The sequence below is a fragment of the Chanos chanos genome, chromosome 13, assembly GCF_902362185.1.
Source record: "Chanos chanos chromosome 13, fChaCha1.1, whole genome shotgun sequence".
Taxonomy (NCBI): Eukaryota; Metazoa; Chordata; class Actinopteri; order Gonorynchiformes; family Chanidae; genus Chanos; species Chanos chanos.
This window is the reverse complement of record NC_044507.1, coordinates 21,092,772-21,113,445: the sequence shown is the minus strand read 5'-3', so window position 1 is coordinate 21,113,445 and position 20,674 is coordinate 21,092,772. Positions and strand designations below refer to the sequence as shown.

At 43.5% G+C, this 20,674-nt stretch overlaps 1 protein-coding gene across 2 annotated transcripts; it reads left to right on the top strand.

Moving 5' to 3' along the window:
- Positions 1 to 616: 616 nt before the first annotated feature.
- arhgdig (Rho GDP dissociation inhibitor (GDI) gamma) lies at positions 617 to 19,897 on the top strand. 2 transcript variants are annotated; one of them, XM_030790238.1, is made up of 6 exons: positions 617 to 703; positions 9,827 to 10,003; positions 13,060 to 13,143; positions 17,229 to 17,305; positions 18,333 to 18,396; positions 18,928 to 19,897. In XM_030790238.1, the coding sequence occupies exons 2-6, from the start codon at positions 9,832 to 9,834 to the stop codon at positions 19,125 to 19,127; spliced, it is 597 nt and encodes a 198-aa protein (XP_030646098.1). In that variant the 5' UTR covers positions 617 to 703; positions 9,827 to 9,831; the 3' UTR covers positions 19,128 to 19,897. The 2 variants fall into 2 exon arrangements, with proteins under 2 accessions (XP_030646098.1, XP_030646097.1); XM_030790237.1 differs by lacking the exon at positions 617 to 703 and adding an exon at positions 5,052 to 5,124.
- The last annotated feature ends 777 nt before the right edge of the window (positions 19,898 to 20,674 follow it).

The window sequence follows — 20,674 nt, the reverse complement described above, 5'->3', positions numbered from 1 at the left end:
CGTCGATTCGATAAGAATCTCCTTCCTCAGAATTTTAACTCAGAAAAGATTTTTTCAAATTACCAGACGGAAAAAATACAAGTGTTAAGAACCGCCAAGATATCAATCTCCTGCTTTGCTAAAGATTGAGGTTTTTCGCCCGTTCTGTTTAAGCTTAAATAAAATAAAAGTAAAACAATAATTTAAGTTACAGCTGTATCTCCGCATTTTTAATAAAAATACGTACATATTTAATGTTTCATGTCTCCCCCCATCGTGCACAGTGTAGCCTTTCTGAATTATTCTGCTGAGACCTTTATACCTCTTGATGCCTCGCTCAGTACCGAGATCAAGCTGAAACATGGCCTGTCCACTAGGTCGCAGTAGCACGTCTGGATATGAAATTACGTCCAGCATCATCCTACGTGATAGGTGTCCTTCCCCAAAAAATACATCAGTGTAAAACCACCTATTTAAAGTCATTAAAGAAGATTGCATAGTATTGTTCAACAAAGGAAACAATTTTGTTCATGTGAATATGAACAAAACTGTAACTTAAAAACTTTTTAAAAGGAAAGTGAAGACAGCAACCAGTAATGCGTTCAAGTTATGTGTAACCAGAGACGCGTGACGCCCCGATTGGTATCTTTTATTTCCTGTACGCGCTTCAAGATTTGATTTCATCTGACAGGTTTTCAGAGAGTCGCATATACTCGACGCAGAGGTAAGTAATTTTAATCAGTAAAAGCGTCGACTTTAATGAGGTTTAGTCAGCAGTCTTTTCAGGTTAGAAATTTAGAAGTTTATAAATCCTTTCGTAGTAATAAAGTTTCGCAGTTTTCTGGGCTCGTGAGAATGTTAGCACTTAAGAGGGTTGGAATGCGCCGTGAGAGGGTTTTCTTTTGCATTCATTAATGTTCCGCTAAGCGCGAACGCAAATTAGTTAAAGGTGTCCTTTTGCATTTATAGTGCAGTTTTGTGTTTACATTTCAACAGCAGTTTTACAGTTTCCATTGTACAATTACGTTTTCAATCGTAAAGTTAGGCTATATTAAATTCAGTTAATTAAAATATGCTGTAAAAAGTAGTATCAGTTGAAGTGCGGGCCCCTTTCGGTGCTCAGAGCACTCAAAAAGTTCATTTTAGCGACCTATGTCTTATATACCAGTCTATATCAGTTCAATTAACAGCTGTTTGACGATGATGATAATGATAGATGATAGATGATGATAGTGATGATGACGTTATTGTTGATGATGAGTATGATGATGATGAAGTTGAAGGGGATTATGAAGTTTGATCATAATAATCACTCCAACAATTTTTCATGGAAATGGAGGGATAATTGAAAAGATCTGTGTAAAAATCGTTGTCTTTGAAAGTGTGTGTCATTTTCTTGTCTCTGTGCATGGCCTGGGAAACCACATCCTTTACAGCCGTGTGAGCGCTTTTCACCATATAAGTCTCTATCTCTCTCTCTCTCTCTCTCTCTCTCTCTCTCTCTCTCTCTCAGACACACATGCACACTCACAGACATACACGCGCACACACACACACACGTGCGCGAGCAGACACACATGTGCCCGCAAGCTCAAAGACACACACACACACACACACACACACACACAAAGATTTGCCTATGACATGTGCTGTCTTAAAGGAATAATAACATTACCATTTATTAAAGGATAAATTACAATAATAGACCAGGAGTTTCTAACAATACATTCTATACATGTATAACGTTTCTGCGCTAGACTCATTCATCTTCTTTCTTCCCTTTTTTTTTTTTTTGGGTTCTTCCGGTTACAGGATGTTCTCTTTTGTCACGGGTCTGTGCTTTTTTTCTTTTTCATTTTTTTTGCATTAAAACGGTGCCCTGTTTCAGCGCTGTGCTTGGCACAGCTGTGGTTTGTATGAGCGGCTGAGCTGTGTCTTTACTCGCCGTGGACTGTGAGCACTGAGGCCTTCTGCAGCTCACTTTAGTCTCTGTAGAGGCTCGTCAGCGTTACCTTCTCCTTCACTGGTAACTGGAGATGACTGGAAGGAGCTGTCTTATCTTCAATACCAATATGCTTTCCATCAGATCTTTCATAGCTTAGTTGCTTTATTTTGTGTAGGGAATGCGCGTGTGTCAGTTGGTAGCGTGTTCTTAGTCATATTCACAGGCTCTCTCTCTTGAATGGCAGACAGTGTATTTTGACTTGAAAGCTCATCAGAGTCATCAGACTGAACAGTCTTTGTAAGCACATACTTTGAATGTACAGAGGCTTAGTTCATGAGTCTCTAAACCGTTCTTTGAAGGCTATGCCTTTACCGTGGTCACAAGACGGGCCAGGCCATAATGAGTGATTTATAGAAATTTAACTAATACAGGCGTGGTTTAAAAGGTCTGTATATTCAAAGCTAAGTCATAGAGACACGTTGTGTTCATGTCCGTGGTTCATGACGGATGACATCGTATAACGGCGTATCGGCAGGATGAGGCGGATAAAATGGCTCATAAAAGCTGTAATACTAAGTCATTCTAATCTGAGAGAACATTCCAGATGGAGTCTCTGATTGGGTTTTTTGGGGGGGGGGGGGGGGATTTTTTGTCATTGTGTCATTCTGTTTACTGTACTGGTATCAACCGTCCACCATTTGGGTTCCACAAACAAGCATCTCACAGAGATTGATATCGCCCCCTGATGCTTTTGTTTGTGACTGACAGCCAAATATGTGACAGTTCCAGTGAGACACTGAGGGGAAGCCATGCACTGGACTGTTCTGGGAAACTGTTGATAAACAAGATTTCTGTGTATTCACTGAGGTAACATTTTCAGTTCTGCTGAGAGAATATTTCGGCCCCAACATCTCGAACGGAGGCGGGGGGTGGGCACTGAGGAAAGCTGGATCATCCTGTTTATCAACAAGCGCAGAATGCATCTTCACCCTGTTGCTACACCCACAGGCTGCTGTGTAAAAGCAACAGTGGTGTTGCAACATCTAAACACCGTTTGATTTGAATCGTGGGGTTGCGAAGTGGCATGGAGGAAGTCGTGTTAAAATCGAATGTTACGTCCTCTTTTGCGAGCTCTTGTGGTTGACTGAACATCCTGTTTGCTTGAGTTTCGAAGGACTTGAACAGTCCCGCATTTCATATGAAATGACTCTTAAGTTTCTGCAGTTTTAACTATCAGCCTTTGTATGTATGTCAGTTAACTGTGTCGACTCTGACATAGGGAGGTGTTGTTTGGTGGTTTGTTGTAGTCTGCTGTAATTTAATGTGACCATTTTAACATTCACCTGGTTGTTGAAAATGTACATACTCCATTACATAGTTAAAAACAACACCACAGCAATATTTGAGCTATTAGGCAAGGCTTTGAATTACATGGAAAGTCTTTGTGAAGCTACCTTAACATTATAACCCACGCAGTCAACACAGTGTAGTGGAGGATCTTCTTTCTGCAGACTGTGTTTGTCTCTGCATCTCTGCCCAGTCATCTGCTGAGTGTTACAGAGTCCTTTTCTTTTATAGCTGCAGACTGTCTCTTCCTCTCTCACATCTCAGTACAGTCAGAAAGGATGTGTTGGGGTTTTTTTTTTTTCTTTTTTCGCTTTGAGCATATCAGCACACTGATCATTTTTCACGCTCTCCTCGTTTAGCAGCAGCAGGAGCAGGCTTTCATTTGTAACGCTGTGGGAGAGCAGGAAACCTGTACTGTACTGTGTAATCCCGTGGCCTTTCTCAGGCATACTGTTTCTAAGCCATGGCTGTAGTGGTTTATATGTTATGTGGACGCGGCTGTATGAATACGGGCCGTGGATCGGCAGCAGCCGCGGACGGACGAGACAGAGATGATATGGAAACCTCTTTGGTAACCCTCTGCAAGTCCGCAGTTCAAAACGCCAGGGCTGGCGCCGGAGGGAGTGGTTTGCTCGTGTGCATGAGGGGGATCTCCACGGTAACCCTTCACAGGTTCTGTTTGACAGGTTGATGACCCCTGAGTGACAGATGACACAGGGAGTGGCTGGAGGAGGACTGGGGATGTGGTGGTGTGGGAGAGTAGGGAGGTCAGGTTGATATGGAGTCACCTCCTTCCCCGGGAGAGAAGATCGCCCCTTTATATATTCTACAGCATGCTAACGCCCTGCTGCCTGTACCTCTATGTGTGTGTTTGTGTGTGTGTGTGTGTGAGAGAGAGTGAGAGAGAGAGAGAGAGGGGGGGGGGGTGGAGGAGAGAGAAAAATAAAGAGATTAAATGATAAAATGATAAGAGCACAGAAGAAAGAGAGAGAATACAGTGACATAAGTCTGGAGGACAGACTAAATAAAAACTAAAATATATTTTTTAACAAGGAATGGAAATACCCTGGTAGATATATAAATGGAACGAGGGATGGGAGAGAGAGAGAGAGAGAGAGAGCAACCGAATAGAGAAGAAAGAGAGCAGGAGATTAGAGTCAGAGGAGTGGGTGTGGGAGAGAATGAGAGACAGAAAGAGAGAGAGCAGGAGGCAGAGAGAAGGAGCGAGAGAGAGAGGGAGGGAGAGAGAGAGAGAGAGAAAAAGGATGAGATCATCGCAGCCTCATGCCTAATGAGGGATGGGGCTGGGAGGCACGCTGAAGGAAGGCGGAGGGTTTTGCTTCTTCTGCCGGTGAATCGATAGCGTCTGCAGACAGGAATACCATCTCCACATTACTGCCTCCCCACTGCAGCAGTTTGAGCAGCTACCGTCTGTCCAACCTGGATTACAGAGAGATCATTTGGCTATTTACATCCTCTTTCTCTTTTCTCTCTCTCTCTCTCTCTCTCTCTCTCTCTCTCTCTCTCTCCCTCTCTCTCTCTTCTCCCCACCCACACCAAGGGATTCTCCATCTCAGATTTCTGGAGCAGTCGGGGAAATGCGCGTCTGAAGCCTTTCTCTTTTAAGATTTAAAAAAAGAAACAACAAACAAAGAAAAAAAAAAAAACCAATCGCAACTGCGTTTTGTACTCCTAGCCCTACCTGCGGAGGGGTGCTTTATCTTGTGTTCTCCCTGATTTTTTTGTTTTTGTTTACTGTGGAAAAGCTGTCAGAGACACAATGTTGGGCTTGGACGTGTGTGAGTTTGGCGGTCAGGTACTTGAGCTGCTCTGGCTAACAGTTTGCTACAGAGGTGAGAAATTGACCTTCCAATCTATTCTTCTTTTTAGTTCTTTTTACTTCAAAAGCCAAACCTGTAGTTCTGTATACTGTATTATACCATGGTAAAATATGTGCATGTTACTCTTCAGTGTTGACTGTAGCACATCCCCTGCACAGCCCACGGTTGGGTGTCCAACACCAGCGTCACAGCCATAAAAGCAAAGTTGATTTGATCCCATAGGCCGCTGCAGACATTGATGATTCCCAGTGTATCATAATTAGGATGTCTCAATAAACCTGCTTTTTTTTATTGCTCAGTTTTCAGCAGTCCAGTGGACAGGTCGTTTAGAGGCTGAGGGATGCGGTGTAATTACATCCTCTCTCTGTGAACTGAGACGTTTCTATACCCAACCTGATATTCAGTTAAAACAAGCAAAGGCGGCTTGATCGATGGTCATTGATCGCTCGCTCCTTCCTTTCACAGCAGAACACACGTGTGTGTGTGTGTGTGTGTGTGTGTGTGTGTGTGTTTGTGTGTGTGTGTGTCGTGCGTGCAGGCTTCTGTCCCGGGCCCTGTAATTACACGTTAAAGGTGGTGTTGAATCAGGCTGTTGCTCTGCAGACAGTCCTGTCCCTCCCTCAGTTCAGGGCTCCAGCTCTTTGCTCAGAGCTTCGTGTCAGCGGGGCGTCCGCGGGTTTACCGCCTCACCCTCGGTTTGATCCGTCTGCAGCTATGGCAAACGACTGCACGTCGGAGAGCTAATGATATGTGAAAAATGTGTGATTTTCTGTGTTAAAGAAAGCAGAAGAGATAAAGAGTAAAGGAGTGAACAAGAGAGAGAGAGAGTGAGACAGAAAGAGAGAGAGAGAAAATCACGTGACCTCACCTGAAACTGTTCTTTGAAGGGTTTTTTTTTTGTCATTTTTCTTTTTGAAAATGAGGATAAAAAATGGGGTGGACGGAGGTGTGTGTGTGTGGGGGGGGATTTACTACAGAGACCTCATGAATATCACAGGTGGGGGGGGGGGGGGGTGGTACTGCAGATGGGTAGAGAAACCCTGGGGGTGTGTGGGGCTAACTGAAGCCCAGGTTACTGTCCTTTCTCCTCCTCTTCCTCCCCTGCTCCGCAGTGCCAGGGTCTTGATAGGTCGAGGCCTGGCACAGTATGCAGAGTAAATCAATTAGACTGCATTATACAGCGGAAATGCAATGCTCTATGGAAGATGCATGTGTTTGTTATAAACTAGAAAGGAACCTTTTTCAGTTTGTTTCATGACAGAATCTGGCCGGTTGGCCAAACACGTCACTGACATAATGCCTCCACCTGCAGACAGAGGTGTGAGTCTGTGCATTATGGCCTGCAAAATGTTCACGTAAAAAAAACCTGATACATACAGTGTAATCATCTTAGAGATAATCTTCTCTTAATTTTGAAGACCCGTTGTCTGCTTTTGTTTTATGTCTGTGTAAACACTGATTCAGCAGAGCAGATTTCATTACCTTTGAATGGAGTTTTTTCACCTCTAGAGGCGTGAAAAGATTTGTGTGTGCGGCGGTTTGTAATTCTGTTCCGTGAAAGAAAAGAGCTGAATATCACGGAGAAGCAGATCAAAGGCGTTGCAGAAACAACGGATCTAAGACTCCACACCCCCGTAGTGAGTTGTAGTCAAGTCATAAGCATTGCCCCAGCTAGTGCTGTTCCTTTCATTGGCTGACATAGACTACCTCATTAGCGGTCCAGCGAAAGCAGGAGCACGCACCACACGATTTAGCACGAGAACAGAAAGTATTCGGTGAGCAAAAGCGCTTAAAAAAACTCCAGTCGATCAAAGGCTAAGACAGGGAGCCGCCTCTGAAGATCGAAGTAGATTGCCCCCCCCCCCCAATTCAGTGAAAGGATATTATTCTGCTGGAGTGCCAGAAACGAGCCCACTGAGCCAATTTAAAAAGCCTTTGCGTTCAGTCAAACATACGAACGCACGCTTATTAATCCTACTGACCTCCGGTAATTACTGCCACTTTTCCTTCATTAATAAAGATGGCCCTTCCTTAATGGCAACTGGTGGAGCGTATGGGACTGGCGCTTCTAGCGCTTGTAACGTCGCTCAGGAAACGACTTCACAAGTCTCCCCCCCCCCCCCCCCCTCTGTGGGTTCAACTACCATGAGTTTATGTACAGTGTTCAGATCTGTGTGTGGGCTGCATAGGGTGAAAACTATTTTATTGTCAGTCAATGAAAGCCTGTTAGCTCACATCTACAAACTAAAGCTTCCATTTGTTGTGTGCCGGTTTCTCGTGGCATGAATGTGAAGCGGAATGTTACGATATGAATGTTAAAATACGCTCATTTATTTTGATCAGCAGAATTGATATCACTTATAATGTTTTAAACTCTTCCGTGGTCATGAATTATTTTAAACTGCGCGTCCGTATCTCGCCCGTTGGTCTATTTATGTAAAAGCTATTGTTAACATTGTATTGTTGACATCCTGTATGTGACGTTTGTGACGTGTTAGTCCCTTTTGGGCACTATAATTTATCGCATGTTGGTTTGGCGTGGTGCACCACAGCGAATTAATACAAAGTTTTATGACACTGAACCTGAGTTTTTGTTCTATTACTGAATTTCCTCGTTCTTCTACACAATAGCATGTGATCGTGTTAGCAGATAGGACTGTGAAGTTCTAGAGTTGTGAGATGTTGGATGTAGTGTGCCTGCGTGGGCTGAAGCGCGTATTTCTGGCTTGTTTAGAAGGGTTAAAGCATTTAGATTGAACACGGGATTAATCTGATGAAGCTGATGGCAGTATGTGGAACTGGGAGTGGCTTAGCAGCGTTTTATTATGATTTATTATAGAAACCAGATGCATTTGCAGAAGTTTTGTGGTACAGTAGTGGCGTTTATATTTTCTCCCTCTGAGGACGAAAAATTTATTATGACAAGTTATAAATCTAGGTTGACCCACTTAAACTTCCTCAAACTGTTCACCTTGATTGAATGGGTACTTTCCTGGCGTCAGTTTAGACAGTGAGATTGAAAAAAAAAAAAAGAACTTTTGTCACTGGTTGTAACTTGGTCCCCACTGTGATTTGGAATGTTCTACTTCATGTGCTTAGGTCAGAGTGTTCAGATGGTATTACTGAAATGCAGAAAGAGGAGGAAACATTTAACAGAGAGAAAGAAAGAGAGCAAGAGAGATAGAGGGAAGAATCTTGCTTGTCAAGTGTGTAACTTAAAAAAAAAGCAAGAAAAAACAAAACAAAAAAAAACAAGTGTGATATTTAGGGAAGAGGTTCGTCACTGCCTCTCCTCTACCCACCTCTACACCCCCCCCCCCCACCCCCCCCCCCCCCCACCCCATGGAAAAACAGAGCAATACAGTATTAACGCAGTTTGATCATATTTCATAGCCATAACCTTCCATTATTGCATTTTGTTCTCGTAACTGTAAAAGAGGAAGCATACATTTGTGCCATGTCTGGATGTCCCAGATTAGGCTGGACACATTAAAAAATGATGATAGGTCTGTCCAAACACTGGTCAGTGTGTGTGTGTGTGTGTGTGTGTGTGTGTGTGTGTTAGAGTGTGTGTGTGTGTGTGCGGGGTGAAAGCCAGCGTCCCTGTAGTACACTCTCTCCATCCCCCTGTAACCAAGGTGAACTATTCTCCACAGGGCCCTCATTTGGCCCCGTCTAGACAGGTGGAAGGCGGTGATGTCACCGTTCAGCTGTGCAGTCTGTCTGAACCTTTCATTGACTGGCCTGACGCACACACACACTCATGACGGTCGAGATGATAAAACAATTGCCTCTTTGGTCCCTCTGCAAGCGCTTTGCTGGGGCTTTTCCTTAATAGGTGACACTAATACGTCTAATCTCAGATTAGCGAGCTTTGACAGGCAGAAAATGACCAGGAAGACCTGCTCCTCAGTTACTCTGTGAGCTGGTTTGGTCTGAGGCAGTCTCTTTTCCTGGTCTGTGTATGTGTGTGTGTGTGTGTTTTTATGAATAAATCCACTAGAGCATGAGTCATGTGTTTGCTGTCAGATCCACAGAGGCACTGAGGAGTTACACTCTCCGGTCCAGTTTATTCACATATTAGCATTGTCAGACTGGGCTCGTTTGGTGCGGAGTCATCTCCCCGATGAGGCGAGTGGAAGCGAACGCCCGGCGTCATCAGTTTTGGAGAGACGGGCTGGACACTGCTGCAGCGTGAGAATCAGAACAAATGGCCTCTATTATTAAAAGGGATAAATATGCGAATCATGGGCACCTAACTGGGTTACCGAAATCAAATTAGCCAAAACGAGGGATTCAGGCCTGAGGTGGAGAAGCAAGAGAGAGACAGACAGAGAGAGAGAGAGAGAGTTTTGAAAACACACACAGTTTGTTTCCTATCTGAAATTGGCTTCACGTTGGTAATGGATTGGAATAATCCTTTGCTGATGTTCCTTAGTCAACAATCAGAGAATAAGCCCTATGAATGAATCTGGCGTGGTGCTTTTGGCTATGAATTGGTGTGGAAAAGGGTTATTTTTAAGGAGAGTCTGTTTTTTGCCTGGTGAAATCACTCACAGATAGTATTTAAGGTTGTTTTTTTTTCCTGTGTTTTGATTCATATTGGAATTCATGGAAGTCATGTGGCGTAAATGTGATCATCGTTGTAACCATTACACACCGCTGACTCTCTGATAGCTCTCCACATGACACCTGTGGTTCCTCTGCTTGGCAGGCATCATGGCTGACAAAGAGACTGAGGTTCCTGTGGTGGATGACGAAGATGAGACTGACCTGAACTACCAGCCCCCTGCCCAGAAGTCCCTGCAGGAGATCCAGGAACTGGACAAGGACGATGAGAGCCTGAACAAGTACAAGCAGACGCTGCTTGGATCAGGGCCTGTGGTGGCAGGTCAGTCGCCTGTGCAGCCGTTCACAAACTATCAGTGTAATCCATCCACGTATCAGCTTTCCATTCTTTAATCCTTCCATTCTTCCATCCGCGATTCATACGTCCGTCCACCCAACTGTCATTAGACCACTCATGCATTTATCCGTGCATCTGTTACGTAGCGTTGTATCAATCCATCTGTTATAAATCCATCCATCCCTCCGTCCATGATTTTTTTATGTACAGTTTTGGCTGTAAGGTGTTTGAAATGACGGAGCCTCCTCTGATTAGTCATAAGAAAGCAAACTGTTTGGTCACTTACATCATGAACTGTGTGCAGCTTGTAGTTCTCTTCTTTACAAACTGGAACCCTGCGAGAGATAACAGTGTTGCTTAACATCTAAATCGTGGATGTTTGAATATTATAAAAACAGTGGATAGATGGATGGATCGATGGTTCTTTTTGAATTAACGCAATTTAATGTGACCAAAAAACCCCACATATTTCTAATTCCCACGCATGACTAATGGCTGATTCATAACGATCTGTTTCTCTCTGTGCTCAGACTCTGTAATGTATTGATGTGAATTTCTCCTGTAGTAGAGAGCTAGACACAGTCCTCCAGAGACAACCTTCCTTTTCCTCAGCCACTGTCTGGACTGTGTAAGATCCTGGGGACAAGCCAGTTCCACAGCCTAACCCCTGAACAATAACCACTGAGCTCACGAAGGACACAGAGCAAAAGAAAAAAAAAACATGCAGTTAAAAAAAACCAATGTCCTTTGTAACATAAAAACTACAACTAAGTCCTATGGTTAGGCTGAGTAGCTGAATTCATAACACTGTATCCTGAATGTTGTGTCAAGCAGTTCACTGCATTTCTTGACACAGAGTAAAGAAAAAAGGTAAAGGGTAGAGATTTATGTTTGTAACGGACTCAAATAAAACAATTGTGTGATACAACTTAAATAATACCAAAATGCATTCAGCTGGAGCGAGACCCAGCGTATCAATTCAGATTAGCCCTGAAAGTGTGAACGGGAAAAGAATTCTTTTACTGTGTGCTTTGAGATCTGAACACCTTATTGAGCTTCACACCAAGTATCAGAATCGTTTTCCCTTGAGTCCTGTTTTAACTGGTTAAACATGGCAGTGATTTGACCTCTCCCAAAGGTTATATTTTCATCTCAACTGATACACAACTCATAAATTATTCACCCTCCTGTTCTCAGTGGTTGTGGTCATACCAGTAAAAGTTGCTGCTCGGTGTAATGACCAGCTGACTAAAGAAAGTAGTGCTCAGCGTTAGAGAGCTCGGCGATTATTGTGTCCGTCTAATGAGAGGGAAATATCTGCTTACAGCAGTACAGTTATAAAGGCAACTCAGATAGGAATGAATGTTGTATCAACACAGAGATAAATGCCTTTCCTCCAGCCTCTAATGTCCACTTATGCAGTAACGTCTTGGCATTTTGTTTTGAAGTGATTCGATTGTGTTCAAATACTCTATTACAATGTGATCCTCGTACTCTCAGCGAAAGGGGGCTTTATTCAGCCCAGTCATTTCCACTGGATCTGGAAGCGCTCCAACAGAAAAGAGCACTCCTTTTTTCGCTTGTCTATTAATTTGTCATAATATTTTCCCCCCCGGGGTAATGGATGAATTCTCCTCAGCCGATAAATCAAGAGCGATGTGTCGGCCAGCGGCTAGCTACGCGTCGCACGTGCGTTTTTTTTTTGCGTGCGCGAGTGGCGTTCATGGCCGTCGGCGGATGATTTAGTGAAGGTTCCCGCGTCCGAACATGGCCCAACCTCTGCGTCAATGAGGCAGCATCGGGGAGAGTCAGGCTGCCATTTTTCACCTTCACTTTTAGCCCTCTGGCAGTGCTTGGGTAAACAGTAGCAGAGGGACCTAGCGGTAAGACTGAAACAATCGGTCAGCCGGAGAATAGAGTCGCTAAGCATCTAATTAAAGCTGCCCACAAGCCCTCGTTCTCTCCCTGCCCTATATATCGTCTACAGCGTGCGGCAAATGGCCGGCGTGAATCTCCGCGGTGACACGGCGCTAATAGACTACGCGCGCTCTGCTGTCCGTGGTGGTGGCGGCATAGGCCATCTTCAGCTCTGTGTCGCCAGAGAAATGTGTGAACAGGGCATACTGAGACTGCGATAGGATTGTGATACAGCGCACAGAGGGTGTAGTAGTGTGTCTGCTAAACAAATTTATCTCCACAGATTGGTTTGGTCTTTTTTTTTTCTTCCTCTTCCATCTAATCCCCTGTTCCCTTATCGCAGTCAAAGCATTTGAATGTAGTCATCATCAATGCAAGGTTACCAATGCTGTTGGATAACAATGCTTTTCACGTGCTCTTTCATCCACTTAAAAGTGATAACCAAGTCTCTATAGATAAAAGGCTGTGCAATATTACGGACAATGGACCATGTCAAAATATGTATTTTGACTGATTCAACACGTGATATTACCATTGGTCGTTGGGATCAATCCAAAACAGTGTTAGTGTTGGTGTATAGGTATAGGTGTGAGTGAGAAAAAAAAAAAAGCATTCGTTGTTTGACATTTTACTGTCCATTTCCTCCAATTATGGCTCCATTTGAAGTGAACATAAAGCGTGATGGGTGCATAGCATGGCATTTCTAATGCGTTGAGTTCGACTGTGATGCTAATGGCAGATGGTGAAACGTTACATGTGGGAAGAGCCGCTATTTCCCCGTCTCTTCCCAGACGCTCTCTCCCCCCCCCCACAGACGACAAGGCTGCGGTGCTCACCGTTTGCCACAGTTATTTAACCAGCACAATCTGTTCAGTCTGTCTGCTAAATGAGAGACGTCGCCTCTGCCGTGCATGCTGGGAATATTAATGCCGCCCCAAACCGCCGGCGCTCCTTTCCGTCCGTCTCGGTTCCGTGTTTGTCGAAAGGCTTATTTGCAGCCCGGAGGTCTTGGCCAGCCAGTCGTACGGGCGTGCGCTGTGTTTCTACACAGAAATGTACACTGTGACACACAAGATAACGTCCCTGCTCTCTAGCTCATGCATCCTGTCTCTTTGCCATTGCAGATCCAACCATCCCGAACGTTCAGGTGACCAGATTGACTCTGATGTGTGACCAGGCCCCAGGACCAATCACCATGGACCTGACAGGTAACTAAATATAAACTGTCTCCGTACTGCCTCAATTATGAAACACATGCAAAACTGAGCGACTGCAGGACAAGGTAAGGCAAATATGTATAAAGCACATTTCACCTGTAACTCAACCCAAATCAAGCTGCTTAGAACTTAATGGACCCCTTTTTGGTTGGGTTGTGCTAAATCACAGATAAATGTCCTCAAACGAAGGGTTCTTGTAACGCAGGTTTTGATAGTTCTGCCGCATGCACACACACACACACACACTTGTCCACATCTATAAACACAAACAAAGAAACAAACAAACTGTCTTTATCATAGTCTTTAGTCTTGTGCAACCTTGTTGCACTGTCACTGTGGCTGTTAGAGTGCAGGGGGTCCCCAGAGCCCAGAGCAAGGCTGTTGGTTTGAAGCAGAGTGGGCGTATGCTGCTTCGCTGACACTGTCGACAGGGGGCTACATGCTGCACTGTTATGAGTCACCTATTCTGCCTCAAGACGGATGATATCATTCCGTATTCAGCCGACCAATCGCAGGCAGCGAGGCTGTGTGAAGGAACCGGAGAAATGAATCAATCAAACACTGCTGCAAGCTACTTTGTATTGGTCAAGAACAGACCAGAAGGGTTCTGTTTGTTTTTTTTCCCCCTTCCTCTTCTGCTTCATCTTCTTCCTCTTCCACCCTCCTGGTTGTTTACCATCTTTCGCCTTCCCCTCCTTGGCGATGGTAGCACTGTGAAAGGTCACCTGGTTGCTAGGCGGTAGAGCTAGCCTGACCGGTGGCAGTGCATACCTCTGTTGTGAGAGGTTGAACTCTGCAGTTGACAGGAACAGAAAAAGTATGATTTCACGTCTGTCTACAGTATATACCAACATGTCGAAACTCAAACGCACTAGGGGGAGGTGGTGGAGGGTGGGGTCGGATGGGGGGGGGGGTGTCACCAGTCATTTCCTTCTCTGCAGATAGCAGAAATGACTCTGTGGTTTCTGTTCATGCAATGAGCACAGGAAAGTGCTGCCATCCCCCCCTGCTGCGTTTAGCACAATGCAACAGTGTCTTCTGCATACGACTTCCTTTTTCAGCCCAACCCGTTGTGTACTCTACACTCAGACCTGTGCCAGTTGTCCACGTACAGAGTGAAACATTACATTTCATGTTTGCCTGATAGATCATACAGGAAATGTTGTCTCAACAAAAGCATCTTTTTTTTTGTTCCGAGCTCTAGTAAACTAGAGTAGAGGCGTCAGATGCTAGCGGACAGTTCAGGAGGGAAGTGTAGCACGGTGTGGCCGTTGATGATAGTTCCTCAAAGCGGAGAAGGCAGCACAACAGAAACGGCAGAGCCAGGGTGGACTGCATTTAATGGGCGTGTCTGGACATGGAGGGGAAGAAGTCAGTCTGGGTTCGGTTGGCAGCCCTCCAGGCACCAGCTTTCCCGTAACCTTAGCAACAGGAGTCCTGCAGCAGTGATGGTCCAGATTAGGGCACCAGGAAGCTAAACTTATCTTTCCGCTCTTAACTGAACCTTCAGAGTAAATGAACTCACATGACAGCAGCTGTCTGTTTCACTCAGGGTTCAGGGCTGAATACGGAGGTGCTGCGGGGTTATCTAGGCACTAAATTCTTTATTATTTCTGCTTGTGTGAGTCCGAAGCCATGAGTCCTTTGTTAAACAAGGGAGGCGTAAGAGTGGAGTCACAAAGCCGTCAGGGAACTCTTCCAGTGTGTTTCAGTGCTCTGACTGCTTAGGAGCAGGTGTAATCTATAATACAAACAAACACGCACTGATTAAATTAACAGCACTGGATAAAAACTATGAGTAGCATCCAAAAAACTTTCAGTAGCATTGATAGTGAAGTAAATATTTTTAATATATTACATCAGAAAGCCATTTTTCAAAGGCTTGTAAGCCCATGTTTTGTTTTTTGTTTTTGTAATTTGTGAGAATGTTAACCAAGCTGCATGAAATGAGATGCCTCCCGACTGATCTTGATGAATGATTGGAGAAGATGCATTTCGGTCAAGTCCCACTGCAAAGGGAGAGCGTGGAGGAGGATTACAAAAAAACTCCTTCAGGTCACTTCTGCTCCTGCTGCAGTTTCTGCTGGGCTCCTTCCCTCTCCTTAGATTTTTTTTTTTTTTTTTTTTCAAAATCATGGGAAATACAATATCCTCAGTCTATAACAGAAGGATAAAATCTGTGTTCAAAGTGAATATCCATTTGCGTGAATGGTGACCAAGGCCCTTTTAAGAATGTTAAATGAGATGCATTGCAGCTGATATTGATGAGTGCTGGCACATAAAGTGTCTCTGTTGATTCCTCAGTAAAGGGAGGGAACAGAGGAGGATAAAAGGCCTTCAGGTCACTGCAACCCCCTGATAGACTGAGGCCGAACTCTCCGCTGGCCTCTTTTGCTCTCGTTATAGGTTTTTTGTTTTGTTTTTTTTTCTCTCAAAGTCATGGGAAGTACATTCTCTCCACGAAATTACAGTCAGTATTCAATGGGGTATGTCACAGCCCAAAATCTCAAACTAACACCAGCCAGCTGGTTACAAAGTCCTCAGAACACCACATACAGAGAGAGAGAGAGAGAGAGAGAGAGGGAGAGAGAGAGAGAGAGGGAGGGAGAGAAAGAGAGAGGGAGAGAGAGGGAGAGAGAGAGACGGAGGGAGAGAGAGAGAAAGGGAAACATATTCTCTCATGTTTGATCCACTCACAGTAAAAGACTGGGTTGTTGTTTATCAGGTTTGTATTGATGTGAGGATAGTTCTGAGAAAGAAAAATTAAAAAAAAAAAGGTATAAAACCACATTCATCTTAAATCAGATACTTTGACTAAATGTAGAGCATGGGGGCAGGGCCACCATTTTTATAGATCTTGCTTTGAAGTTTTTCTCCCATCATGAAAAGAGCAGCTAAAGTAGGCTTTTGGGGATCCCAGTCCTTGCTTCCTACTCTCTCCATCTGAAGGAGGAATCATAAGGGATTTTGGGAATAACTGGGAGTTTTATTGAATGAAAGCCAAGCACTTTCACAGCTTTGAACTTTGCGTATATTAAGAAACCACAAAACCGCAGGAGGGTTCGCATGTAGTTTGCATCTGCTATCTTGTATTGTGTGTGATAAGCACATGTTTACATTTGGATTACAGTCTTATGAGGATTAATCAGGACTAGATAATCTAATCTAGTGTAAAAGGATTAAAATTAGGGCAAGCAAAACAGCACATACTTCATAATGTGTGTTTATCATAGACTCACGTTACAGTGTGAAAGAGTCCTAGTAAAGGGTAAGAGGATTACAGTAAGACATATCACAGGATGGGCTCGTGCCAAAGGTTTGTTAGGATGTGAGGGTGAAATTTAAGATGAATGAAACTTTATCAGGAGTTCAAATGAGAGCCTGAAAATCTGGCACCCCATCACCTTTTTTTTTTTTATCATAAGTTCATATTTAAAGCCTGATTTCTATTTGTGTGATAGGCGAGTGTGGCCTATTCCACCAATCACACAGTGGCAGAGAGATACAAAGGCCAATAGGATGTCTGGAGTCAGGGTCTGAATAAAGCCGGACAGAGCTGCGTTAGTGGTGAAGCTTTGAAGTCAGATCTTTTAGTGGCAGTTGATGAATGTTGAGGGGGGGGGGGGGGGGGAGAATATCACTCTTTCTTTGTTGCTCTGTTTGTCTTTCATCGCGTGTGCAATTTGAAATCATGGATGAGGCTCTTTTCTGCGAGGGCTCCTCTCATCGTTCTGCTCTCTCTCCTTTCTCTTCTTTGTTTGCTCTCTCCATTTCCATTACAAGGCACTTAAGGCAAATTTAAAGGCTAAATTGATGACATGGCAGTTTGGCTCTGTTGAAGAGGCTTTTTACAAACTGAACCCAGCTGAACTGCTACTGGAGTAGAAAAAAACAGAAGAAGAAGAAGCAGCAGCTTGCAGTCTGAAAAGCTAACATTGCATTATGATATTGATTTTAATGGTTTTTCCCAACATAGACGTCCCAGGGTTATGGGAGTAAGTCATTGAGAAAATATGTTGTTGACTGATGCGGAATTATTTGTGGAATGCCCTGTTTGTTCATGTGTGATTGTGCAGGTGACCTTGAAGCTTTGAAGAAACAGAGTTTTACCATGAAGGAGGGAGTCGACTACAGGGTGAAGATTCACTTCAAGGTGAAAATCAGATCTGACCAATTTTTGACTGACACTACACTTGCCATAAGAACATAAATGAAGCTGAAACAGGCTGACATAACCTGCACTGTCAATGACCTTAAATACACCATGTTAGTACCTGTATTTGTGCATTGAAAAGAGGAGGCTTATATTGATTCACCTTCATGTCTTTTTGAGTTCAATCGCATTCGGTATAAGTCTGTATCAGTATCAGTATTTTTAGGCTCCGTTCTCACATGCCTTTCTGAAAAAAAAAATAGATATCTGCTGCTAAATTTGGAAAGCATGGATGGAACTGAATGAGTTCGCTTCCCTTCCCAACTGCTGTGTCCCATGGGCCGGCAACACGACGTGAATTCATAAACACACAAATTCTTTCCCAAGCTAAAGTTCCCTAAGAATAACTTCTGTCAAATAATCAGGGTATAAAATAGGCACTGGCCACAATTTGTGTTTTCATGCCCACACTTGAGACTAATTTTGAAAAAGCAGAACTTGTTTGTGTAATGACCTCTCTCTCTGACTGGATAAATAAGATAAACCCACCGTTGATTTTTAGCGTTAGCATTTTCACTGTTAGCCCAGCAAAGGCAGCGAAATAACCAGCGTGTGTATCATCAGGCTGAATTATGGTACAAGTTCTGACACCCTGCTCCTATTTAATTATCTTCAAGGCAACCGAGAGACAACAGCCTAGAGAATAAACCATCTAATTTACCTTTTTGCCCTGGTGAGGAAGGGACCGTAGACCCTTAAAAGACAATTAAAAAGTGTTTTAGTGTTTCAGTCAGGGTTTCAGAGATGGCATGTGGCTAAGAGCATATGTGAGTGTTGTAGCTCTGAGGACTTTGCCTAAGGCGAACTCAGAGAGGATGAGAACGGCCTTTAGAGTCGTGGACGAGTCAGGGGACATCTGGTGGTGGCTCAGAGCAATAACATTTTCCTTTTATTCGAGCACAAGGACGAAGCAAGAAGGAAACCGTCAGAGCTAATAACATTCTTCCTCCCAATCCACTCCCAACAGGTCAACAGGGAGATTGTGTCTGGGCTGAAGTACGTGCATTTGACCTACAGGAAAGGACTCCGAGGTAACAACACTTAGCGCTGTGCATTTTAATGAGAAGGAGGTCGCTGTACATGCGCATTACAGCGACCTCGCTGTACATGCGATTTAGGGTCCAGCTTAATTGCGATTGCTTTGTATTAGGCACAATACAGATTTTTTTCATATCAGGACAAAATCACAATATATTATGTACACATGAAGGTAAGAGTTAATGTGTGCAGTTGTTTAACATTTACAGTGTAGTCTACTACGCAAGACTACTCAAATCAAAGCAGACCGTGAACCTGGGATCAAATTGGCAGCTTCATTGTCCTTGCGGAATATCCTCATGTTCGTGGCTCCAGTAAATGTGATTGTATAGAAAAAATAGTTGACTATTTTATTATGAATTATGAAATTGTGATTTTTTTTTTAAATTTAATTTGTTTGAATAACCTTCATCATGGAACACCTCAGTCATTTTACTCTAGTGAAGACAGGTGGGCAGAGGAGTGTGTACTAACATGTTGTTGTTGTTGTTGTTGTTGTTGTTTTCCCCTGTCTCTCTATATAGTTGACAAATCTGTGTACATGGTCGGGAGCTATGGGCCGAGGTCAGAGGAGCACGAATACCTCACTCCTGTGGAGGAGGCGCCGAAAGGCATGATTGTCCGAGGGAGTTACCACATCAAGTCCTTCTTCACAGACGATGACAAAACGGACCACCTGTCCTGGGAGTGGAACCTGCATATCAAAAAGGACTGGGATGAATAGAGAGATGCTCTGTCTCTCTTTCTCCCGCCTCCACCTGCACAATGACACGCTGTGTTTGTCACCAGTGCGCCGGGAGGCTAGGCTAAAGCTGCAAGAAAAAGAAGCAGGATGATTGATTAATTAATTAATTATATTCACTTAACTAATTGCAATGACGCAGATGAAAATGATACAGATACGCTTACATATTAAATGCAAGGGAAGTTTTGGGGAATGTACAATGATTTCCAAGAATGTTAGAGAGGAGACTTGATTCATAAAAGAACAACGTGATAAAGGTCTAAACACCAGATAAAGTCCTTTCACCTGTACTCTCAGGTTTGTTGTTGTGTGTTTTAAACTGTAAAGTGTACATACTCTGGTGTTACCCCTCTGTGCATCTGTGGCCTTTATAAAGGCCCCGTGGCCATAACTGTGCATGCTTCAGTGTGAAAAGACAGTGTCGTGGCTATTCTCTTGTAACTTGTGATCAGAACTTAGTGAGAACTATGAGCCTACTCTGTTTTGTGGAGATACATATTTTCTACCTGTAATTCCCCAGACGAGTATGTGTTGATATGAAAGCCTGTCAAAAAAAAAAAAAAGTTGCTTGTTCCACAGATACGATGAGGACCATAGTCAAGTGCCATCGCGTAACCATCTCCAGAGAAAATCATGTTTTTTATGACCGCTCTTCTTCCTCTTCATTTCTCCGCCTTATCGCTCTCTCCATTTTTTTCCCATCAGCCCTTGCATTTGGCTATTTTCCCTTTGTCTGACATGAATACCACAAAAACGTAATAAATATCCAATACATAATAAAGATGTCATTTGTCACAGTGTGAAACAAGCTTTTAAATATCATTGTGAAATATGCATCTGTTATATCCAGAGAACATGATAAATGAATGAAGTCATAACGGCAGAAACTGTAGAATGTGCATGTATGACAAGACTTAATGTTTTTGTCTAGAGGAGATTAGGCTTACACTTTTTTTCAGAGCCATACGTCGACAAGCATAAGCAAAGACGATGTAAGCGTGACATCACTGTGTAGTGTTGTGTGTGCGCGTGCGTGTGTGTGTGCGTGCGCGCGTGCGTGTGAAGTGTCTTTTATGGATAACTGTGTGGTTCCACAGTCAAAATCTGAGTGGAGGGGAAGTGCAAAAAATCCCTCACGATGCTCCTATGACCGGTATATTTTTCTTAAATTGATATATTGTCGTGGTTCTGTGTATTTGTCTTTAAAAAAGAAACAGATTTGATCCTGAATATCAGTACTGTTAATCTGTGTGCTGCATGAAAATTTATTACGTTTGACTGCTTCGTGTAATTTTTTCATTTGTCTCTCCTCACGTCAGGTAATGATGATGAAACTAGTGAAAGTGACTGAAGGGTTTGTTCCCAGATTAGAGGTTGATGTGCTTAACAGTTAACTGTGAAGTTAGTGCGTTTTAAAAGTTTACCCTATTGCCTTTTCGAGCATCTTGTATTTTTAAATAAAGACAGCATATGAGGTATCCATTTTCCATGTCCTGTTTCAGTATTACAGCCGACTTTGCGCGTTT